Source organism: Canis lupus, chromosome 23 (genome assembly GCF_048164855.1).
Source record: "Canis lupus baileyi chromosome 23, mCanLup2.hap1, whole genome shotgun sequence".
Lineage (NCBI taxonomy): Eukaryota > Metazoa > Chordata > Mammalia > Carnivora > Canidae > Canis > Canis lupus.
The window spans coordinates 46,712,517-46,738,280 of NC_132860.1; the positions used below are offsets into that span (position 1 = coordinate 46,712,517).

At 44.3% G+C, this 25,764-nt stretch overlaps 1 protein-coding gene and 1 long non-coding RNA gene across 4 annotated transcripts in view; one reads left to right on the top strand and one right to left on the bottom strand.

Moving 5' to 3' along the window:
• MAML2 (mastermind like transcriptional coactivator 2) overlaps nt 1-25,764 on the bottom strand; it is a 344,064-nt gene that overhangs the window by 107,994 nt on the left and 210,306 nt on the right. For all 3 annotated transcript variants that reach the window (XM_072795092.1, XM_072795091.1, XM_072795093.1), the window contains one exon: nt 1,692-3,254. In XM_072795092.1, coding sequence (XP_072651193.1) covers nt 1,692-3,254 — 1,563 coding nt within the window. The remainder of the gene's footprint in view (nt 1-1,691; nt 3,255-25,764) is intronic.
• LOC140615211 (uncharacterized) overlaps nt 8,408-25,764 on the top strand; it is a 41,748-nt gene continuing 24,391 nt past the window's right edge. Inside the window, exon 1 of the long non-coding RNA XR_012016006.1 lies at nt 8,408-8,673. This is a non-coding gene — a long non-coding RNA (uncharacterized lncRNA). The remainder of the gene's footprint in view (nt 8,674-25,764) is intronic.

A 25,764-nucleotide genomic window follows, 5' to 3' on the forward strand; every position in this document is an offset into this window, starting at 1 on the left:
TGCCCATCAGGGGGAGGGGCAAAGGGAGAGAGGGAGAGAATCTCAAGCCAATTCCCTGCTGAGCACAGAGCCTGAGATGGGGCTCCATCCCAGGACCCTGAGATCATGACCTGAGCTGAAATCAATAGCTGGCCGCTTAACCAACTGAGCCACCCAAGCGCCCCTTGGTTTTATTCTAAAAAAGTCCTAGGATGTATTATTATCACCCCTATTTACAGGTGAGAAAATACAGGCTTAGTGAGGTCCAGTGACTTGCCTGAGGTCACACAGCTAGTGAAGGTCACAGTAAGAATTTGAACCTAGATTTATCCAAACACAAATGCCCACCGATGTCATCAGGAATAAGTTCCACCATGCTGTTTGTTTATAAATGATTCCTAAGTTACCTGTTGAAAAGGTACTCTGTAAAATATACATATGGCTCTACTCAAGTCCATTCTTCATCAACTACAATTAAACCCCCTCCTTTTTTTTTTTTTTTAAACCCTCATACTTCTTAAGCAGGTAAGAGCTCAAAGCTCTACTTGGTGCAGAGCTCTCAAATCCTGGTGGAGCCTAGTTTTCTCCTGGCATACATCTAGGGCAAAGGTTAGCTTGGCCATAGTCTGTGGAGCTTGTGGCATTCTTCTCCATGCGGCAGCCACGTAAACCTCTCTAGGAATGTGATGGGAATTAGACCGAGTGCCTTCTTAATATCCTGACATATTGTTTTGACGTGTAACGTGCTGACTTTGTGCTTGGCCACTAACGCAGACCTGTCAAATTACACGCACGAAGCAACATTCAGACCTTCCTCCCTCCAGGAAGAGTTTCTGCTCTCAAGTTCCCTGGGGATCAGAGCTTCCTCACTAGCATGTGTTCTGGAGGCAAAGAGCTATCTCTTCATACTATTCATGTCTGGGGCAGAATAAAACTTCTGCTTTATGTTAATCACAGGATATAAGGTAACCACAGATATTCTGTTTGTAGTGATGACAATTTCATCCTTTAACACTTAATGCGGGCGTTACTTTCTCCAGAAGACTTCCCTGACTTCCCCTTGCAGGGTAAGACACCCAGCCTCTGTGCTCTCATGTCATCAGCCTTTCTACTTAGTATTAATACGAGAGTTTGAAAGCCTCTCTCTCTCTCCAGACAGTGACTGTGTCTTATTTAATGCACCAGTGTGGTCACAGCAGGATCTATTATGAGGCATTGGGCATTCGGACATTTCAGTTGGTTGGTGTGGGTGTAGACCAGTCATTAAATACTCTTAATATCATGTCTGGACTTGTTTCATTTGTCAGCATAATCACAACATCTTGTACACGGTAGGTACCAGGATACACAGGTCGACTTAACGACCGACTTATTGACTGGAGGAATAAACACTGGGTGTATCTTATTGACAACTGGACATGTCACTAAAGGCATGAATTTTAATGCAATGTTTTTAATAAGCAAGAGGCTTTGACCACTGCAGATCCCAATGAGAGGACTGCTCTACAAGGAAATACTAGCTCTTGCCTCCAGATGCCCCCAAGTGAGCCGGACTTTACGAGGCCTTCCGTGAATGGGAATCTGACAGGACCACTACTATCTGGTGGTCTTGCTTCTGTCCCAACACAAACGGCAGCAGCAACCAGAGCAGAAGGACAAGGCTACAAGGTCTCCGGTCCTCTGTGTTTGGAAGAGCAAACTCATGGTCTTACCTGTCTGTGCTGTTGGGAGACTTGATACCCCAGGCCTGTGAGGGGCTGGTTCTGCATTTTCTGAAGCAGGATCTTTTGCTGGAGTGGCAAGGGGGCCCTCAGCAGAGGCTGGCTTGACAGGGGCTGGGCGGGCTGGGTCGGTGGCTGCGGCTGCTGCTGGGCTGAAATGGAGCTCGGCGGCGGCTGTGGCTGTGGCTGTGGCGGTGGCGGTGGCTGTGGCTGTGGCTGTGGCGGCGGCGGCGGCGGCTGCGGCGGCGGCTGCGCAGGCGGCGGCTGCTGCTGGGTGTAGTGGAGGAGAGAAGGCTTGCTCTGGGAAGGCAAAGCAGAAGGCATCTGCTGGCCTGCTTGATCGGAGTTAAAATGGAACAAAGGCTTAGTGTTGCCGTGGCGGGGCTCCAGGGCTGCGTGCGGGCTGGTAATGAAACTTCGGCTGACGTCCTGAGGCTTCGGCTGCATGAGCACGTCCAGGTGCCCGCCCTGGGCGGACGGGCCGGCCTTGTACATGTAGCTGGCCATCACCTTGGACTGGCCGCCGCCCGCCACCCCGGCCATAGGGGAGCCCTGCGGGCTGAACGGCTGCTGCGCAAAAGACGGGCTGGGGATTTTGTCCTGCCCGAAGGGAGCCGGCGATGGCCCGGCGGAAGAGGGCAAGGCCGACCAGGCAGGGGGCTGGTGCTGCTGCTGGTGCTGCTGCTGGTGCTGCTGCTGCTGCTGCTGCTGGTGCTGCTGCATCCGGGCATGCTGCTGCCGGTTGGCCGCGATCTGTTTGAGCTGCTGCGCATGGGACACTTCCTGCCAGCTGGGCAGGGCCCGGCTTGCTCCCGAGGCCGTGGGGGGCTGACCCTGGCTCTGCGGGACAGAAGGGGCTGGGGAGGAAGCCGAGAGGTCTGAAGGGGCCATGGAGAAGGCAGGGCCGGCCGACGGGGGCCTCAACTGAGGAGAGCCCGACGGGCCCTGGGCGAGGCCCGGGGAATACTCGGTCTTGATCACGGTCTTCTCCATGGGCAGCGAGGGCCTGGGTGTGCTCCTCTGGCTCTGCTGACCCAAGTCAATGTTAAAGGGGTCATCCTGCTTTATGGTGGCATTGATCATGTTCTCCAGCTCCAGGTCACTCATGGGAGGCACGGATATGTTGGTCAGCTCATTGAACAGTTCCTGTAGCTCCGGATCCATCAGCTGTTCTACAGGGTCATCCCCGTACCTACTGGAAAAAATACCCTCCTGGGGCATCTGGCCATCCATGTGCTTACTGCAAGATAGCGTCTCTCCCGGCTCCTTCTTCACTTCCTTTAAGCTCATGTTAAAGATACCATTCCCGGGAGAGTGCGTGTGGGGTGGCAGGGCATTAGTCTTCCGCAGGGGGGCCTGGCCCAGGGGCACGGTCCCCGACACCATCTGATTCTGTCCGTTATTTATCTGGAGACCCCCTTGCCCCGCAGAGAGGTTCTCCCCAACGCGGATTCTTTTGATATCAAGGAATGAGTTGTCGACAAAGCCATTGGGCCTCTTGCTGTTGGCAGGAGACAGGTTCACCACCTGTTTTCTTTTCAAGGAACCCTGGAGCTGGAAACAGAGGGAGAATGAAAAAGAAAAATATGAGATAATAACCAAATGTGACATAATATTTCAATGTTTTCTTTCCATTTACACACAGGAAGGAATTCCAAAAGAAAAGGTACAAATGAAGCACAAGCCTAGAATATAATGAATACAACAAACTCACAGAAGTGCAGGCCAAACAGAATAAACTGTTTCAGGAGGAGCAGGTTAATTAGTGATTTGAGATCACATTGGTTCCTGTGGTCAGCCACAGGTCGGCAGACGGAATATACTTCTCATGACATCGGGAGTTATTGATAATACTGTGATTCATCACCAAATGCACCCTTCTGGTGCAGGAAGAGATCTTGCTCATGCTTGCACACACAGCCCCAAGCAGGGACAGACACTTGCAGTGAGCACAACCTTGACCAAGATGCCAAACGCGGAACAGTCTAAAAGGGGACCCCATCTCTGGTTTCGTTTGTTTTCATGGATTCATCTATGAAACCCTTAATCACTCTTATCCTCTAAGTCAGTCATCAGAACAGTTGTTGTATCCAAGGAGATAGTGTATCTGTTGTTCTGCTATTGTTATTCCTATAATTCTGTGGCTTTGCACCCAAGCCCAGGAGGCAACATCATGTGGGCACACGTGCCATGAGATCACCCTTTATCAAATGAGACACTCTAAGCACAGATTTTCCTGGAGGTTCGTTTCTTATGTTGCCCATCTCAAAAACTTATAACTAAAACCAAGGTGCAGAGGACCAGTACCGTGCCTTGGTGAAGAACTCAGGCTCTGCAGACGGCACAATTGAGCTGGAATTCCTGTTCTATTACCGGGTGCTAAGTAACCTCACTGCTCTACTTATCTGAACCTCAATTTCCTTATCTGGATAATGGGGACGATAGCACTTAGTTCATAGGAGAAACAAGGCAATGCACGTAGAGTTTAGCACAGTGCTTGCTATCACAAGAACTCAGTAAAGTCTAGTTTATATATATTTTAAAAATGACTTACTACATTCTCAAAGAGGAGAGCCTCTCCAAACAGCAACAGCAACAACAAAATGTTATAGTACTTCGTTCACTAACTCAGTGATTAGATTGTATTATGTGGACTTTCGATAGTATAGGGAGAGAAATGAAGGACCAATAAATTAATGAGAAACAAAACATTCACCACTATCTTGAGATCCTTGTTGGTTTGCCTCTAAAGTAAGAGATTGTATCTATCCAAGTGTGGCTTTCCCAATGTAGCTGACCCATTTAAATTATTTAGCGTCTGCTCTGGACAGTTGGAAAATACCTGCGGCAGAATAGTTCCCCAATACAAAATGCTATCACTTTTCCCTGTCTCCCTTTTCACTTACCACCACTCCTCTACCCTTTTGAAGACTTCTAGGTAGCCTAATTAGAAAATGAAATCAACCTAACTGAGCATCTATCATATGCCCAGTATTTTAAATATAGTTACTTTATTTTTCTTAGTCTTACAACGACTCCATTAGATATGTGTTATTTTATAGTGATGGAGACCAAGGCTCAGAGAAGCTAAGTAACTTGTCTAGTGTCACACAGCCAGTAAGGGGCAGACCTGGGTTTTAACTCAAGGTCTGTGTAATTCTACAGCCTGCAGCATTTCCACTATATTATGCTGCAAGCAGCTTGTTTAGGGCTAGGGTCTGCCCAGCACAAAGGGGCTAAGGGCAGTGAGCGGACAGATGTCCTGAATCATTGGTGAAATGAGAGGAGTCTGCGAGTAGACAGGATGCAGTTATAGGGCCAAATATGAACAGTATGTTTCTTGTCATGTAGTTCGTCAACCCCTATTTCAATAATCCTTATCTGTGGTTTTGCTCACTCACAAGTGGCATATAGTGAGGGTGGATGTCCCAACCTATTCTAACAAGTTTTTACCTTTTCCCATTGCTGACTGGTAATCAGGGAAAGGAATATGGCCTAAACTGGTCCAATTAGTTCCCGCCATGGGAATTCTGGAATTGGAGAAAGTGAGACCAGGCTTTCTTGGGATGGCTGCATAGTCATTTACAAATGTTGTGAGTTGTTGTTCCAATGTGTCAACCAAAGCCTCAGAGGAAGTGAGTCTGCAGAAAGAGAGAAGACTAACACAGAGAGGGGAGACATAAGTTTTGGCAAAATTTGAGAGCTGGGTTTCAATCCCAGATCAGTCTGTCTCTTGCCTGGTTCTCCCCAATACACAGTGGAATCTTAGAAGAAATGCCCCTCTTAGCTTGAGCTAATATGAGTTGGACTTCTGTTATTTTCAGCCAAGAGACCTAACCAAGTGCCATGAAATTTCACACTAAGTGATGAGCAATTTGCAGCAAGGCACAGGTACACTTTGCCCTGGGTGTGGAGCTCCTTGCGTCACCATCTCTGTTGTCTCTGCGTGTTTGCTGACGGCTAAGCTCATTACTCACTGATGGAGGCAACATCATCACAGACCACCGTCAGCCTTCACCACATTCATGAAACCCACAGCAGCCCCGTCTGGGCTCAGGAAGAGCAGACCTGAGGGGCTCAACCATGTTACCTCGGGAGCGGCCATATGTCTTCCTTTCAGCATGTTACATTTTGAAAGTTTTTTCACAACTAGTAAAGAACAAACAAAGGAATACATTCTTTTTCCAGGTTTGGGTTATTGCCTTTGATCTACTTTCCACTGCTTTGAAAGAACTTGTTCTGCCAGCTTCTCCCATGGCTCAGGCCACTCCCTGGGCAGTGCCATGCATAGTTTAGGAAGCAGCACCAGTGTCATCTCTAAGCCATCAGGACTAGAGAGGCTGTAACTAGTGGTGGCAGAAATAATAATAGCAGTGATAATAACAACACGATCGTTCATTGAAGGTTTGCATACCAGGCATCGTGATAAGTTCTTTGCATGGATAGTCTCATTTAATTCTCACACTGACGAAGAATTCTCACAACACCTCTGTGAGGTTGATATTATTTCTACCCAACCACCTTCCCCTCCCCAATTTACATAAGCGAAAATAAAGGTTTGGAGACTGAGACTTCAAGGTCATACAAACAAATAGGCAATAGGCCAGGGGCACCTGGGTGGTGCAGTCGGGTAAGTGTCCAACTCTTGGTTTTGGCTTAGGTCGTGATCTCAGGGTTCTGGGATCAAACCCTGCATCAACCCCCGTGCCCTATGTCAGGCTCCATGCTTGTAGGGAGTCTGCTTGAGACTCTCTCTCTTTCCCTCTCCCCCTGCCCTGCCACTCCTGTCCCCATTCTCTCTTAAAAAAAAAAAAAAAAGGGAATAAACCCAGGAACCAAAGCAGGCGTTGGCACTGCAGAGCCCGTGTTGTACAGTAAATGCATCCTTTACAAACAGTGCTACCTCGTAGAACACTTTCCTGCCCAAACCTAGGAAATAACTGGTACAGAGGGAATAAGAATTGTTTCTTAGGTATATGTATGGGGCTGGATGGATGACTTAAGATGGGGAGGCAGAAGTCCTCCCTAAGTGATGTTGTGGAAGACAACCCCATGGATGAAAGGGATTGCATTAGGACTCCATCAGGTATGACACTTTACCAAGAGATTCTGAGACAGTCTTTCCTGCCTCACAGAACTTTCTAATCGAAGTTATATCACCAAGAACCATCAGATGCATAGCTGCAGTAGATATCAGATTACTGGCACAATACAATCAACCATTCGCAAAGTTCAACCTTGACGTTGAGGTATATCCTTGGCGGGACTAAAGTTTCTCCATCAGCTATATGGCTGTGAATTATGATATAGAGTCTCTAAAGGTTCTGTGACAAAATGCAAATATTCTTCAAGGAGTAGAGGAAGAATGCAGTTAGTCACTAATACTTCGGTGAAAAATAGCTTGTCAGAAAACTCAAGGCCATTTGACCAAGCCAAAAGTAGTCCCAGGAAGTGAGACTCAGTCAGAGGAATGATGACCTGGGTTAGTACTGAGATTTGGAGAGAGGGGATCTCCACACTCGGACAGCCTAACTGGCTCGGGTAGCCGGGCTGGGGGAAGGCAGAAGTGCATGTCCTGAGGCCCCAGGTCTATCTGGTCCTCACATCCTTGTTCTTCATCACAGACCTCACTGCTTGCTTTCCCTTCAGCCTTTAGCTGGCCTCATGCTTACACCACCATGTCTGGACACAGTGGACCCAGAGAAGCGAGACCAAAGGATAACAGAATGAAGATGTATTGCAGGGTACACAGGGTAAGGGCAAGGGCACTCGGAACGCACAGGGATGGGTGGCAGGGAGAGACTGGTGACATCACTGGTGAGGGGTTGATGCTGAAAGCTCAGGATGTCACCCTCGAGGTTCCAACAGAAGAAAGCGAAGAGACAAAGGGTCACTTGGTCAGTCAGAAAGATTTAGTAAGCCTCCAGACAGAGTTCTGAACCATGTGCTATCAAATCATCCCTGGCCTTAGGAAACTGTGCCAATGATTAAGCCAGTGGCAGGACGTAAAGGCTTCGAATGGGCACCACATGGGAATATTTACACTTTTCCCATCACCTAGCTGGGCTGAGAAGCAGTTTTCGTTTTGTACCATAAATCTGTACCCAAACTTTTATGTGTAATTTGTGAGATGATGCACATCATATCGCCCTTCCCCTGACTATCCAAGGAAAGGGCTGCTTCTGGGAATGATTTCAACATAGCAAGTCTGGTCTGGTTTGCACACTATGCAGAAATCACTCTACCTTGCTGAGATCCAGCAGATGGTTTCTTTTCATTTTTGTTCTTGTTCTGATTCTCCTATGTGAATACCTCGATGCTATTTGAGGCCTGAGGTCTCTGCTAGGGGAAGGCTTAGGCTTAGGCAGGGTCGGGTCCAGACAGAGTGATCTGCCTGCCCCGAGTGCTGGGGACGGTGGTGCTGGGACAATATGTATGGCCTAGAAAAACCCAGCACACAGCTGAGTCAGGGCTGGGGTCCCTCAGTAAACTCGCCTTTTGAACAGCTGTACTTTGCTCTTCTAAAGGACTGAAACATAAACTTCCTGGAGGGATTTAAAAATGCCATTATTGTGCAATCCTCTGGTTTCTGTTTCTTGCCCTGCTCCCTATCCCTTTCCACAAAATAAATACATTCTTTGTCTCCTGGGCTGCCCTAGAAACAGGGAATATGCCACACAAAGGTAACAATTCAGTCCCTAGGTCACATTTTCTCCCCCAAGTAGATTTCTGTCTTTTCTCCACAGGGCATATGCACAAGAACCAGATTTACCACTGCTGAGATACTCCTGGGGATGACTATCTTGGTCTTATCATCTGTAAACTTTCCTCAGGCCATTTTACTCACAGCTGATTAGTGATAGGGTGGGGATAGACCAACCCTCCAGATAATTTGATTCTTAAATTGATTCCTGACATAAAAGAAGTCTGGTATCCTGGAACAGTAAATTCCAGCTCAGCACAGTACCAGGAGGTAAGTTGATTCCTCCCTGACTTTTGCCCCAAACTAGATGGGATTTTGAGTCTTTTGCTAAAGGCACCTGAATGGGGACGCCTGGGTGGTTCAGCGGTTGAGTGTCTGCCTTGGGCTCAGGGTGTGATCCCGGAGTCCTGGGATGGAGTCCCACATCGGGCTCCCCACAGGGAGCCTGCTTCTCCCTCTGCCCAGGTCTCTGCCTCTCTCTGTGTGTCTCTCATGAATAAATAAATAAAATCTAAAAAAAAAAAAAAAAAAAAAAAAGGCACCTGAATGCTTGCCACTCCTTGTTTGGCCCTTGTAGAGTTCTGAGCTACCTGGTCTTGTGAGGTATTGTTTGCTGTCCCTATAGTATTTAGGTTTGCCCAACTAGCATTGAAGCTCTTTGATGGTGGGCACCGTGCCTTATGCTTGACTGGGTTCCTCTCACTACCTACCACAGTGCTGGGCAAACTCTAGGTGTTCAAACAGTAGTTGGTGGGTTGATGTGAGAACTCGGAAAGCTGGATCCTTCTAACTGCTGAGCAGTAAAACACTGGTAAGAAGGCTGTGTGGTGGGGACATTTTCACTTCCAATTCCTGAGTAATTTAATGGTTCTACTAGAGTTTGGCTTGAGTGATCCTGTTCTTCTGAACCTGGAAGTCAGAGGAATGTGAAGCCCTGAGAACCAGAACCATAACACTGACATCCACATAAGCCAAAAGGGAAGGGGCACATGAGGTTTTGTGACAGACTCTAGTTCGTGTGGGGCCCCCTGAAGGGATTCCAAGTTTGGGGTGCAATGCTTAGCCCCCTCTCGAGTCCATGCCCTAGATTAGTGAATGTATGGGAGCTGAAAAAAAGTCAGGGCATATATCCTGCACGCTCTTCAGCAACTTCCACTCTTTCAAGAAAAAGCAGGAACTTTCTTCTTTCTCTTCTCTTCTCTTCTCTTCTCTTCTCTTCTCTTCTCTTCTCTTCTCTTCTCTTCTCTTCTCTCTCTTTCTTTTCTTTCTTTTTGTAAAAGGTGTCAGGGAAGCCCTGTTAGATCTGTTTGGGAAATCTGGTCCATAACTTGTTCCATCAGGTTTGAACTCAGAAAAATTGACTATTTGAGTGAAGAAAATAGCTGTTCTCTAGGAAATCCAAGATAAAGTGTTCTATGGAAGCAAGAACATGGCCAATTCAGGACCTTTGTAGAGAAAGCAAGTTAACACACTGTCCTTCTAAAGACACTAAATGCCAAATGTCCCATATTCAAAATTTCTTTAATGCCTCCCTGTCCCTTTCACCTCTTCCATGGCTGGCTTGTGGAAGAGTAACTTCTAGTTACTTCTGAGCTGGAATTTGCCTCAGAAACACTCCTCATTACTAGTGCAGGGAAAAGGTATTTCATTACAGCATTTTCTCAGTTTGGACAATCTCACCAATTCTGCATGGACAATGTTACAAGTTTATCATCAGCCTACAAAGCACTCATGGAAAGAAAAGGGAAGAGAGGCAGACATCCTATTTTATGGAGGAAAATGGGAGGAGGTGGGATTTTGAAAGAGCATGGAATTCAACTTGCAGTGTACATGCTGTTCTCCTCCAGTTTCTGTATAAGCCTGCACCAGGCACTCACCTACCTACACAGCGGGATGCAACCCCATACAGAAAGCACCATCTGGGCTCCCAGCTTAGAGCAGTGCTCCATTACTGAGCTCTCTTTTAGTAGGAGAGGTAGAACTTGACCACTGGGTGTTATACTGTATGTTGACAAATTGAATTGAAATAAGATATTAAAAAAAGAGAGAGAGAGAGAGAACTTGAAGCCAGGCCTACGAGATACTTCTCACTGTCATCCTGTTACGTGCCCAGCATGTGCCCGAAGAAGGCAAAATGAAGAGAACAAAGGAGGCTTTTCCTCATCCGTGAAATGGAATTTGCTTACTCATCCATTCAACAGGTATTTATTTGGCACCAAGTATATACTCTGGGAGACTGTTGATGTCATAGGGTTGCCATGAGGACCAAATGGTTAAAGCGCAGAAATAGCCTGGAAAATTGGCCTTGGAACATAATGCTCAATAAATGTTAGGATCAAACAACAACAACAAAAACACCCCAGACCCAATAAAAAAACACAGAGACTGACCAGTCTGTCCAGAAGTAGAGCAAAAAGTAATAATGCAGTGTGATGGTTGCTGTGCAGGGTTTCCATGGGATTCTGGCCATGGAGGGGAGCAGAATGCCTCTCCCTTGCCTTCCAATGAGGTGCCTCCTGATATGTAAATAAATATGATGTTTTATGATATTCTGATACTCTGCTAACGACAGTGTAAACAAAACCTGTTGTTTAACAACAGGGGAATGTTTAAATTAAACCAAAAAGTTCAAAGCAGAATTATTTTCCCACATTGTCTACTATTTTAATGTCATTGCAGATCTACTAAGTGATAAGCAGTGTGGTTATCCTGCTGACTCTATCCTTAGTCATCCTGACGAGTTGCTGCAGTTGTCGTGGGGCAGAAGCCTGCAGGGGCCATCTTTTAGAGATCGACTCTGTGCTTATTAGCAGAAAAACGAACAGAGTATTCTCTAAAAGCCTGAAAAACGCAACTGCTTTGTGCATGGAATACTTTACTCATGACTCACTTTTTGCCCAAAACATCTCGAAGTGAATCCAAAGTAAATGCTATGTATAAAATGTTGGCAATTCTCTTGAAATCTCTAAATGTCCTCCTCAGCAGAATGTACAGTGTATTAAGCATCGTTAATCAAGGGGCTTCCCCCTCCCCCTTCACTGGAGGGCTCAGTCTGGAAGCTTCCATTCTAAGGGGTCTAGCTCAAGGCCCATCTCATTGGTGAGGCCTTGCCCTCCTACCTCCTTCTTCTGTTCTTTCTTCCTGCTTTCAGGATTTTAGTGCTCTGTGTCTGATGTTTTCTGTAATTGATTCAGATCGTGAGGTGTTTTTTTTTTTTTTTAAGATTTTACTTATTTATTCATGAGAGACACAGAGAGAGAAGCAGAGACATGGGCAGAGGGAGAAGTAGGCTCCATGCAGGGAGCCTGATGTGGGACTCGTAGATCGTGAGTTTTTTCATACAACATCATTCCAAGAAGTCAGTGGAAGACAGAACACTTGTGCATCTATCTCATCTACCCCAATGAGCCCAGGCCAGCAGTAGCCCAGGGAAGCACTCACAGACTGGCTGGAGATCTGACTTACTGGGCACTCAGTGGTCTGGAAACATTAGAGGAGTCCGTTTATGGGGCATATATGATTCTCTGTCATGGCCATGAACCATACTCCTTTTATAAGTCCTAGGGCTGATTCTCAGCAACTCTCTGTCCAATTGTAAAGCTGAGAGATCCTGGAGAGGCAGGGAAAGCACAGGTGTTTTAGGAGATTGCTACTCTTTTCTTATGCTGGTGGGACTTGTACTCATTCCAAAGTGTTGGTCAATTTGAGTATCAGGGGAACCCAGTTGGCAGAGAGAGTGCCCGCACACCATTCCAGGGTTGTCTTAATTATTTTGGGATTTGAACACAACTACTAAAGAGCTCTCACCTTTTTCTAAAATAACATAAAACACAGGCACCCCTGATGCCATGGCAGTGTGTCTCCTTCGTCTTCAGTGGCTTCTGACTTAACCAGGCAGTAAAGGTCCCTATCCTTCCCAGCCGCGTTCTCTCAGATTCCATTCTTCATTCTTCTTCAGGCTTTGAGCCCAGCAGGCTCCCAAGTATCCTTCAACCACATTCTGAGAATCTGACCCTGCTTTTTGCTTCTCCCTATCCTAATCTGTTTTTCCCATCACAAAAAAGGGATCTCCTTTTCATATCCAAACTTCAGATATATTACTTATTATCATTATTTTTTTAAATTTCTAAAATACAAAAGGTGATTTCAGTTTCAGGGCTTAGCATTTACCGTTCCCTTTCACTGGAATTCTGCACCTCCTCTGACTGGTCCCCTCTTATCAGAGCCAACTTCTTCTTTTCCTCTACATCTTCCCTTAAAGTGACCTGGCTGTAATTTCCCCAGGCTGCCCGGCTAAACTGTGTTCTCACTGTTGCTTTCCATGCCAACCTCTTGATGGTTTCATTTACAGTCCTTATTACGATTTCCAGATAGTTTTATGAATTTGTTTCCGATTTTTAAGTCCATCTTCCATGTTACAAAATAAACCCTAGAGAGGGAGGCTTGAGCCATGTCTGTCCTTCCTGACCACTGTAACTCATCCTTAGTGTAACCCAAACAAATACGAGATCAAAAATATTTTTAAACGATGGCAACATCAAACAACTAGAAGGAAACACTTCAAGATGCTGAAGTACCTTCTGCTGGTGGGACGATGAAGGGTTTTTCCCCCATTTTTTTCCATATGTCTGTGTTCTCTAATTTTTTTTTTTGCATAGAACATATATCATCTATTTAATTCAGATTGAAGTGAACATGTTATCCAGTACATCTGTCCTTGCTCACCACCTTCCTCTGAGAATCTGACCCCACATCTACTGGTTGAGGGTTTCTGATCATAGGACATCCCATTTCCTCCAGCCTCAGTAGACTGGATCAAAGTAGGCATTTGACTCAAGCTGAACCAATTAAATGCTTTTCTAGTAACTGGGAATTGAAACGAGACCCTCTCGGCAGTCTCCATGCACTTGCCATGGAGATACATAGGCCTGTCTGTACTGGACTTGTTCTCAGCTGTGGACAACAAGAGACAGAGAAAGCAAGTCCACAGAGATGTGAAGCTAGGAGGAGAAACCGCACTGAGAGACAGAGAGAGAGAGAGAGAGAGAGAGAGAGAGATTCCTGAAGCTTTCCAATTCCTGGTTCCAGTACACTGGGAGACTCAATTATATTTCCTGTAATTGAGATACTCCGTACCTTTCAATAAATCTCCTCCTACCTTTTCTCTTCTCTTTCTTTTCTTTCTTTCTTTCTTTCTTTCTTTCTTTCTTTCTTTCTTTCTTTCTTTCTTTCTCTTTCTTTCTTTCTTTCTTTCTTTCTTTCTTTCTTTCTTTCTCTTTCTTTCTTTCTTTCTTTCTTTCTTTCTTTCTTTCTTTCTTTTTCTTTCTTTCTTTTTCTTGTCTTGAGATACTTTATAACAGCTTCTGTTACTTTCAACGAACACTTCTCAACTGAAACCAGCATGTAAGGAAGCCAGTCATTACATTCAACCTAAAGTTTTCAGAAGGTAAAGGCGCAGTTTTCTTGATTGATTAAAATCGAAAAGTCGAGCAGAGGCTCAATGCACACGTTTCTTTTGGTTTCTCTTTCAACTTTCCACTTGTGGTCGTGCACCCAGCTCCTCTCTGAAAGAGGAGCCTTATGAATTGTGAGTGAGGCTGCTGTTCCAGGGCAGCAGCGTGCTCACAGGATTTCCATTGTCTCCATGTACCTCTACCGTCCCCCCTTCTCCCACCCAGGGGAGGTCCAGAGATTACATCTCCACTCGTTCTCCCCCTCCAAGCATCAAAACATCCTGAAACTAAGGCTTCCACCCCAATCGTGTTTAGACAATCCAGGACTGCAGCGTGCTAACCAGTTGGGGCACAGTCACCTGGAGACAGAGGGGGGGATGAGCAGAACTTTTAAGAGGTCCTTGAAATTTAGGGCTGTCTTTAACTCCATTACAAAGGAATGTTAAGCAGCATTTAGAGGGAGTTTGGCAAAGTACCTGAAAGCCCCAAACAGCTGCTTTGATGTTCTTGGCATTGATGTCATCATTCTTTTGAAACTTTTGAAGGAATATTTTTCTTCTAGCAACTGTATCTAAGTTCAATATAGAGTGTTGACGTGTGTTTTCTCTGGTCTAACGTTAGCCTGAGTGACTATGAACCATATAGACAGATACTCCTTTGGAGAGGACCTCAGCTTTCACTGCAGCCTGTTTATTTTCACATCAAAGACACATCTCAGGGGAAATTGCTTAACTAGCTCTATGAAACATGAAGAGCTTTACAGAGATATTTGGTTATAATTGAAAAAACCAAAACCAAAACCTACACTCCCAGCAATTTAAGCCTTTCATGCCCGGAAATGAGAATTTATAATGGCAGATACAAAAGTTCCTTTGCTCTCCAGGAAGGTCTGAATGCAGACTTTTTCAAGCAGGAATTAAAATCCCACTCTTTGCCATACATTTATGGCAAATGATTCTTGATGAGTTAAATGATTTGCAAAAGAGGACAAATAAAGCCTTTATATTGTTTGCAGTTTACTCTTTGAAGCAATGTCCTATAGCTATCCAATGCCCCCACTTTGATCTAACTTGTTCAGCCCAGTAATTATATGACTGAGCTGAATTCTCCACCTGACAGGTTCCAATTCTTCATGTGTGTGGCCATATTCTTTGAAGAGGAAAAAAAAAACCTACTTATACTGGAAAATAAAACTTTAAGCAAGTCAAAATGGTGTAGCCAGGGTAATTCTCTGTGTCAGAGTAGAAGGCTGGCTAGAAGGCCTTCTCCCATAGGATGAGAACCACTGTTTCTCAGTATATGCTTATGTTTTTCTCGAAATCTTTAACCAAGAATATGTTACAGTTCCTTTCTGTGAGTTTGTTTCATGATAAATCAACATTCATCACCTTAAAAAAAAAAAAAAAGAGCAGAATTACTAACCTAGGCCTCAGGTATCTGCTAACTGACTGCTACCTGATAAGAAAGACTGTCTGCCCCATTATGAATGGCCATGGGATAACCAGGCAAGTTTTGCACCGTTCAGCAAAGAAACTGTTTACTGGGTTAATAAGTTTGCTGAAAATATAAAAGCATAGTCTTAATTCAGAAAGCTCCTAATCTTCAAACATATCACTGCTGTTTATTCCATTTGCCTTTTAGCACAATACAGGACAGATCCAGATGAAGAAAGCTCACCAACTGTAACCGTGGAAATTGCTTTTAATCTGGCATGTCAGCAGGAGTGATACCACTTGGACTGTAGCCCCCACCCCAAAACATACATTTCTTCCCGGTACCCCACTCACAGTTAATATCTTGTATCCACTAGTTAGATTTCCAGATGATAAAATACTTCCTTATCCATGACATTCTCTGCATTTGTCATGTCTCCATATACGCCATTCCAATCTCAAAATGGAATTTTCTCTTCGACTGGTGTATTTTCTTCATTATCCTTAAATCCCAACTCAAACTTATACTCCTTCTCAGAGCCTCGTCGTGATCACTGTTCTATTGTTTCTAGTCCTATAGGTTACTCTATCCACGGTTTGCTTTCCTCATGTATTTAGTGCTTGTGGCTTATAACTGTTAATGATACCTCTTCAGTATCTCCAACAAGATTCAAGCAATGTCATGTGTCTCCTAATGCCTTTTGAGGCAACATATTGCTGTGGTCAAAGTGTGAGCTTTGGTGTCAAAGCTCAGATGTAAGTCCTGGCTCTGTACTCCACCAGACAGGAGGTTCTGGGTAGTTTATCTAATGTTCTTGGCCTTAGTTTCCTTCTCTGTATAATGGATATAATAGTTCCACTTCAGATGTTGTACTGAGTCTCAGATGAGACAATGTATATAATACCTGGACTCAAAAGGCAGCAAATAATGTTTTAATAAATACTAGCCATTTTTTATTTAGTTTTCAGGGTCCTTTCACAAGATTTAGATGACAGTTAAACATATAGCAGGAAAGGAAGGGATCAAACAGCATTCATTCATCCAGTGACTGCTCCATAGGAGGCACTTTATATACATTTTCCCTTGGAATCCCTGCTTTCCTACTTACTAGCAGTGTAACCCTGGGAAAGTAACCCAACTTCTGTGCTTTCACTTTATCAACTGTAAAAGAGACATTACAACTGTACTTATATCATAAAGTTGGTGCACAGATTAAATGAATACATGTAGAGTGCTTAAAACAGTCCCAACACCCAGAAAGTGCCTAATGATACCAGCTTTTATTATTATTACTATTAAATTCTTACAACAACCTTGAGAGAATATATAAAGAACCTCATTTTATAGATGAGATAAATGAGACTACAAAAGGTTGCCCAGCTACCAATGGAACCAGATTTGCCTGACTGTGAAAACCCAGGCCTTTTATGAAATGTATTCTCTGGAGGAAACTCCAATTTATGCTAGGGAATCATTCCAGAGAAGCACTTCAGTGACAACTAGGTCCTCAGGGAACTGTACATCACAGGTGAGGCTGACAGTGAAGCAGGCCTGGCAAGAGCAGTTAAGAGGTGAGGCTCAGTAAGATGTAGGACATGGCTTCTCTGGCTCAGTCACCATACCAACGAATGTGGTCCTAATCTTGAAGACCATAGGCAGACATCAAAGCATTTTAAGTAAGGAAGTGACTTGATCTGTAATGTAGTCTAGAAAAAAAACACTCTTAACAACCAAACAGTTGTGGGTGGATTGGAGATGGGACAGCATAAGCCAGAAGACTAATGAAGATGTCTCAGCATCAATAAAAGACAGTGAGAACTAGATGTGGGCTTAGGTGGTAGAAGTAGAAATGGCGATGATGGGAAAGAGCTCAAGAAGCAGAAAGCAAATGAACTTTGATTAATTCCATGGGGGGAAGGAGTGAGGGCCAAATACAGATTTCTAGAGTCATGACCAAGTGGATGATGGAATCACTTGATGGGAAAAAGAATGTGGGGGGAGGAACATGTTTCCTAATGGAATGGTGGGGAAGCAAATGAGGGGTCTGAGTTTGAATCTGTTGGATTTGAGATGTTGTGGGGCATGGAAGTGGAGACATCCCCTTGCTAGCTTCAGAGTGAGAGGTGCAGACCAATCTCCATAGGTGGGGACAAATGCACAAAGTATTAGTTGAACGGATGTCATTGTGAGTGTCCAAATAGAGAGTGAGGAGTGAGAAGGGAAGGGACGGAAATGGAACTCAGGGATCTACTGAAATTTAAGGAGAGAGGAAGAGAGGAATAAAGTCAGGAGATGAGCAGCTCAAGGGCAGAAGAAGAAAGCCTCAGGAAAGGAGGCTACCTGGACAATCCCATATGTGACCTTAATTTAACAAGTGATTAGACCCAATCCTGATGCTTTGAAATATCTTCAAATAAGCAAATAAGCAGAGGCTACCTGGACAAAGGCAGAGCTGTATCTCTTCATTGGCATTTGATGATGGTTGGAGGAAGATGCCCAACTACAGTGTGTGCTGAGGATGGAATGGGAGGTCACTGGAAAGGGAAACAAGGTGGGTAGGTCATTTTCCCTAAATGCTAAGGAGAGAGAAGTTAGCAGCCATGGGGAGTCACAAAGAAAGCTGCCTTATCATTTTTGGTGTCCTTTATAGCAGCAGGTACAATACTTTGTATTTTGTAGGTACACAGTTAAACACTTTTGAATGGATGATTCTATCACCTGGCCTTATTTTTTCATTTTATCTCATTCATTTCTTCCATATTTTCTTCTTTTCCTTATCCCAGTAAGGGATGCAGTGAGGCTGCAGTTCCTTCTTTAAATACTAAATGGAAGGCCTGGAGTCTGCCTGTTTCTTCTGAAGTGGTTAAATAAATTATGTGTAATAGGAACTCTGGTGAATTTTCACAGCCAGCCAAGACATGAGGGGAACCAGGCCATGAGAAACATAGGTGTCATTGAGAAAGCAGAGGCATTGCATCTGGGTATTCTTCTGGTTGAGTTTCACATCCAAATGAATATGGGTAGGTAGGAAAATCCCACTCCGGGAACAGAAAAACTCTCCCAAGAGAGATGTAAAAAAAAGAGATGGATAGCATTGGGTGGCTTGAAGGAAACTTCCAGCAGTGTAGATTTTCAGGAAGTCTAAGGATGGTAAAAGCCTATTTAAAATGTTATCCTGCTTGATCTTGATATCCGAAGATATTTCAAAGCATCAGGATTGGGTCTAATCACTTGTTAAATTAAGGTCACATATGGGATTGCTTTTGACCAGACAGTTTCATGCTACCGAATACAAAGGATCTAATGAAGTTTGATCTTTGGATGCCTATCATTATGTATTATCAAGCCTATCATTTTCTCCATCAAAGAAAATAGAGTCAGAAAATAGGAGGAGGAGGTAGAGGAGGAGGAGGAGGGCGAGAACAATCCAACAACCCTTGATCCCACAATGCATCAATTGAGGCCATTCTCCATTCTCTGTGTTCACCTAGCAAGCGCACATCATTTCATTTCTTGCTTTGGCTTCCCATATTTTTAAACTTTCAATATCATTTAGTAACGTTCTTTCTCCCTTCATGATATGTAGTGTCACAGGTGCCTTTTTCTTTCTTTTTATTACTTTTGGCAGTAGAAAAGGAGATTTTTTTTCTCTCTCTCCCATTGACCTTTACCTATCCCTAGCAAATTCATTGCTTTATGACAGGAGCTAACACGGTCATACGCAGATGCAATTTATCTTTGCACACAGTTGGTCTGCGTGCATGTGTCTGTGCGGGGGTGCTTCTCTTCCATTGTTTGACTCCTTTTAACTCCACTCAGATCTCTCTAATCACAGTTTGGAATTCACCTGAATTTCCCTGCTGGGAGAGCTGAAAAAGCTGACATCAAGTTGCAAAGACCACAGCTCTGAAAAGGAAATAGCACATCTTTATCAGTGGGATACATTAAAAGATATGAATGTGAGGTTTTTAAGTAAGCTGCTGCATACGCATAACCTCTAGGTGCTTGACAGTGACACTGTTCCACATGTTGGCCATCTCCTCCATAATTAAAGAAATGCTTTGTGAGAGAATAGAGCTATTTGATTTGCACACTGCAACATTATTCTGAGAATGCAGAGCCCACAGCTTGCTATGCCCAATCCAAAGCGTGGAAATCGTTCATACAGATCTTTTCATGAGGCTGAGAAAGGTTCTGGCATTCTAGCTTCATTCGTCTCTGAGGGAGGAAATTTAATTTCTTATAATTTCTTACATGTCCATTCTCAAGGTTAGTCTTTTTTATTCCTTAAAAAAAAGTTGCTATAGCAACAACGACCTGTCACAGGTACTTCTTGAGTACTTACAAATGCTACTTTTAACAAGAGATACCTGGGCACATGGAAGTCTAAAGAGAAACATCAGCATATCAGTTGGAAAAGATTAACTAAACGGTGTAAAGAAAAATCTTTTGAAATGGAAACAAAAGCACAGATACTTGCATCAGATGGGGCACTGTGTACGTATCATGGCTGTTTCTCTACAAAAACACAAAGCAAACAATTCCACGGTGATCAGGCTCGGCAGGGCCTTGAGTGGGGGTGATGAAGAAGAAGAGGGACTCATTCAGGACATTCCCAAAGAGGGCCTGAAGTTCTGGTTTCTGATATGAACTCAGTGGCCATGTTGTGTGACATGTGGCATGACCTGAAGCAATGTTTAACTCAAGAGGGTGGTCTTGGGCCTGCTGCTCTGCGTTCCGGGAGTGCTAGTAGGGATCTGTGTCTCTCCTGCGGACAGTTGGACCAAAAAGCTGAGCCACTGGGTATGCTCTCTGACCTACCTTAAATGTCACCAGTTGTATCTGTGCTGACATCATTACAGTCTATGAAGTGTTATCAGGATACAGAAGCCAGCTGCAGAACCAAAAGAAGACTTGTTTTGATACACTTCTCTCCCCTCTGTGATTCTCATCCCTAGGCAGGAGGGGAGGCCTCTGGTCTTTCCCCTCGTGCCCAACCTTCACTCCCTATGATCATGTGTTTGATATCTATGCATCAGCCAAAATAATAATAATAATCCTTCCATAATCTTCTTGGCTTGAAGGAATAACTGACAAGACATTCCAAGGCTTAACCTATTGCTTTCTGTGGAGTATGACACATACCTGGCCTCATGGAAAGTGTCCTCTGAAAAAGCCAGAAAAGCAGAAGCCAAGTGTGTGAAAGCCACCAGGGCAACTGCTGAGAAGAAATGTTCAGCATTTCCCTCTGATTTTCCTCTGTGGGTTTGTCAGCAAAGGATCTGCCCTCCGCACTGGGGGCCCACTCTATGTTTGAGTCATGGAAAATCGTAGAGCAATAGGCAAGAATGCAGAAATATGTTTGGCTTCATCTTTTATGAACAATCTGAATTCAGTTTGCATTTTGCTGGGCAAAAACAAGCATAGTTTTTCCAGAAGATAAATAAGAAGGAGGAAGAAAAAGAGGAAAATAGAACCCAACAGAAAAGTCTTTTAAAAGACAAAAAGAAAACCAGTCTCTAGTTTTTTTCCTTCTCAGTGACAACCAAGGGATACTCACATTTAATCATGCTGTTAAGAAGAAAATATGCCAAGCCAAAATTTATATGAGGAGAATTTCACTGTTCTGCATTGTTTTATTTCAGACTACTAGTTACTTTGAATCTGTATTTTCAAATTCTTTCTTCAAGTATCTATGCCCTTAGGCAGACAAATTAACTCATTTTATACTGAGAATCTCATTACATCAAGTACAAATCCTAAGCCTGATAAAATGATTTACCCCCTCAATTTAACTTTTATTTTAGTCTCCTACCAGCTTTCCTGAAGTGGGTTTGCTGCCAAGCTATAATACTATTTTAGACTGAGTCATCCAGGCACACTGAACAGCTTTTACTCTGCCTCTAATGTTTCCCCAGCCCCGGTGTTTGAATAAAGAGAAAGTGTTCTATGGGTTTGCACTTAAATGGTTACAAATGATAAAAGAAAAGAAAAAGTGGAGGCTTGGATCCAGGTGTTTGGCCCTGAGGGAACACAGACTCTCCTTTCTCCCCATCTCTCTGGCCCCTGAAAGGGAGATGTAGCACCACTCTACTGATGCATTGGAACCACTGAAAGCACACGAAGGCGGCTGTGTACCTAAGTACACAATGTTTCATTTACTCATGGGGAGAAAATATTTGTAGTCACTGATAGAAGGTGTAGTTAGAGACAACTCCTGGAAAAACTTAAAATAAAAATAAAAGATAGGGCCAAGTCTTGTTCTAGCAAGTTGACATAACAGCACCAGACTTGCAGGATTTTGAAAAAAAGAATTAAAAGAAATCATATCTTCAGAGGGAAACACAGCTCATTTCTTAATCACACATACTTTGTGACAGGGCAAAAGCTATTCCAGACTGAGCTACATACCATAACTCTTGGTGAGGCAACAGTTGTAGACATACCAGATTTTAACTTCTGTGAGTAGTCACCATTTTATTCTGAACTTCTCAACTCCTGTTCCTTTTTACCTCTTTCTCCTTCCCCACTCAGAACCCTCAGTATCAAATGAAGGCATGCAAGCCAATCCCCAGTATCTCTAGTTTTGCATGTCCCTTCTCTGTGTTTGGCTTCTGTAGATTGTGATCTCATATACTCAAATCCTCCCTAGACTCCTATTGATTTTTATTGTTGACTATGTGTATGGGAAAACCCAAAATATTTTTGGAAATAAAGAAGTAGCATCTAAAGTTTCAGAGAGAGGCACCTGGGGGGGGGGGGGGGCTCAGTTGGTTAAGCATCTGCCTTCGGCTCAGGTCCTGATCCTGGGGTCCTGGGATGGAGCCCCACATTGTGTGCCCTGCTCAGCAAGGAATCTGCTTCTCCCTCTCCCTCTGCCTCTCCCCCTGGCTTGTGCTCTCTCACTCTCTCTTGCTCCATCCCTCCTCAAACAAATAAATACAATCTTTAAAAAAATAAAGTTTCAGAGAGACCCCCACCATGAAAGGGAAATGTAAATATTTGAAAGTTTGACTGTCTTGCTACTGAATGGACTTCTCCGAGAGCTAGTTAAATGGCAGACTGGAGGGCCCTACTTAGGTGTCCTTGGCAGCAGAGGGGTTCAGGCCCCATCTATGGAGCTACTGTGGCTAGGAGTCAGTATGGCTGGAATGTGGAATGAGCCAATAATTCCAATCCCAACAAGAAAAGAAGTAAATTGGACTGGGGAGGATGGAGACGGGAAGAGGTAAGCACCTGGGATTAAGAAGACAGTGACCAGGGGATCCCTGGGTGGCTCAGCGGTTTGGTGCCTGCCTTTGGCCCAGGGCGCGATCCTGGAGTCCCGGGATGGAGTCCCACGTCGGGCTCCCAGCATGGAGCCTGCTTCTCCCTCCTCCTGTGTCTCTGCCTCTCTCTCTCTCTATGTCTATCATAAATAAATGAATACATAAAACTTAAAAAAAAAAAAAAGAAGAAGAGGACAGTGACCAGGATCTCCAGTGAAGCAGAGACAGAGAATGTGGAGCATCATTAGAGACCCACGTTGTCAGAGTTGTGTTTCTGCTGAGGTTCTGAATCAGGAAAACCAGGGGCAGGAGAGGACATTTAGGTTCATATGCTGGCATCGGCCACGACTGGGAATTTCATAGAGAGAGAAGAGTAGTAAGGCAGAGAGGGGTATATGGAATGTTTCATGGTGTGAGGTGAAGTTTCTTTCCTTTTCTTTTTTTCTTTTTTCTTTTTTTTTTTTTGTTATTTCACAAAACCTCCAAGTAGGCTCAGAAATTAAATTAATTAAGCTAATTAAGTTGGCCAATCTATGCCTCATCTGTAACCTCCTGTGGGGTGTGGTCAATACAATCATTGAGTCCCTATGTGTCAGGCTCTGTCCCACACATAGGAGATTTGGCTGTGAGCAAGCAGACAACATAGTCTCTTCCTTCAAAGACTCATTGTTGTCTAGTGGGAGAGACGTTGACACTGGGAGAGTAATTAGAAAAAGTCAGGAAGTAACAAATGCGCTGAAGAAATACGAAGCTGAGCAAGAGAAGAGGGTGTGTTATGTCAAACGGGATGGTCAGGGAAGACTGTTCTGAGGCCCCGATGGGAGCAGATGCCTGAATAAGAGGAGCGTGCCTCCAACCATTTCAATTCCCAGGGTCTCAAGTTGGGCCACTGAGAGGAAGGATGGACCAGATATTGAGACCTGAGCAGCATTTTTAGAAGCCCTGGAGAAACTGGCTTTGATGAATCCTCAGAGCTACCTCAGCAAACCATGCAAGTCAGACCTTGGGCCTGAGTGGTCTCCTGAAGGCTGATAAACTTTCCTTCCCACCCTGACAAGTCTGAGGCCAGGAAGCCAGGTGCCCACTGGGATTCCAATACAGCAACACAGGCAACAGAGAGGCACCACGCTCCCATAAAGAACATATGCTTTTTCAGTTGGAGAGGGCAGTGCCTCTTCGTCTCCCTTTACACTGCTGTTTAAAGCCTGCATAACACACTTCCACCTGCCATTCTACAGGCTTTTTATTCCTCGTCAGATGCTCACTGAATTATAGGGCCCACTGGATGGGTTCCTAAAGGGGACTCGAGGAACTACATCTTCACCCTCTGGGATGATAGGCCTGAGATGACAAAGATGCTGCTCAGATATTCCAACCTGAGCTGCAGAAGGGACACGTTGTGACCCTGAGGATTCTGATTCAGTTGGCCTCCCCAGATGGCCATGGGACCCAAACAGAGTCAGCCTGTAGCATAATGTACCTTTCCTGTGTTCATGTTGTACCCTCATCTGACATCATGGCAAGTGGGAGGGCCTGGCTTATGTATATGATTTAGAGACAGGTTTTGTGCTCAACTGTTAGGCTTTCTGGTGTTCAGCCACTGGGGCATATGGAACCAAGCTCTCATAATCTTTGCAGGATTAGGAGGATGAAGGTGGGAAAATGAAATAGGTTTCCAAAGTGTTTTTACCAAGCAAGTGATTCTTCTAGCTTGGACGTGCACTCCTATGTGGAAAACAGTGCTGATTCACATGTGTGGCAAAGAGGTTGAGGATTTCAATTCTCAGTTTTTCAAGGGATCGCTAAGTAAGGGATCTGTTGAGTACCTCCTGAATGCAAGGTATTACGGTCACCATAAGAAAGATGCAGAGAAAAAAATATAATGCTGAGCACATTAAAATAGCAATAACAAAACCAGAGCTAAGTTACATTTTCTTTTTCCTTTTTTTAAAAAAGATTGTATTTATTTGATAAGGAGAGTAAGCAAGTGAAAAAGAAACAGAGCACAAGAAGAGGGAGAAGCAGCCTCCCCACTAAGCAGGGAGCCTGACATGGGACTTGATCTCAGGACCCTGGGACTATAACCAGAGCCAAAGACAGGCACTTAACCAACTGAGCCACCCAGGCACCCCATTGCATTTTCTCTTTAACAAACAAAGGCAAAGATGTCAGTAAGCAGTTAAGTAAGAGTTAATAAGAGGTAATAATAAATGGTGAATTGAACTGACCGTCATGTCATCACTTGAGGTATCTGAATGAACTGGATTGACCCAGAAGGTCGAAGCCCGCCCTCTTTTTATGGGACTAAACAGAGACGATTTAAGATGAATGGGATTTTGCTAAGTGGAGATGTGAGAGGATGACATTCCAAGGGAAGTGAATCTGATGAGCAAATGTGGGGAGGTCAACACAATCTATGAAAGCTGCTAAGGCACGGGCACAGGACTAGCCTTGCTGTTCCATAATTGGATTGCCTTCAGAGAGTGACATGGCCTCGGACTCCTTGATGTTCTCAGTACCTGTCACACTACAGAAGCATTCTCGCACAGACAGGGAGTTGTGGACTACTGTCCCGAGAATGAAATGGGCAAATAAGCAATCCTAAACATTTCCCCCACCACTGCCTTGACCATACATCATCTTCTGCTTACATCAGACTAGAAGAGTTTCAGCACAATGATGCTATGTAATCTGCCAAAAGCCCACCACACCCCAATGAGTAAATACTTAAAAATCCTATTTAACTGACCATGAATAAACTTGTGGAATCAGGGAACAACAGGAGGTATAACAAGTCTGGAAAGGACCTGAGAAATAATTTGGTCCAAGGCCCTGCCTTTTAATAAACAGGGAGCACCAAACCATCCCAGAGAGACTTCTCTTTTTAAATAGACACAGATCAAAGACTTCCACAACCTCCCTCATTCTGGCAAGAAAGAAATTTGATGGCTAAGGAAATGTCCTCTGTTTAACTTGACCAACATCTGTTAAAGCCACAATCATAAGTCACTGGCCCGGGCCACAGCAGACACAAAGTTGAGTTGTGTGCGATTCCTGTATTCAGGGAGTTAGTGTTCTGGCAGAAGAGGCAAGCGTATGCACGATTAACTTGAACTCAAGCCCACCAGGGGTAAGGGATCGGGAGAGTATGCTAAGCTCCAGGCTCTGAGAGGACAAAGTCCTTTTCAACTGTAAACTCCCTAGAG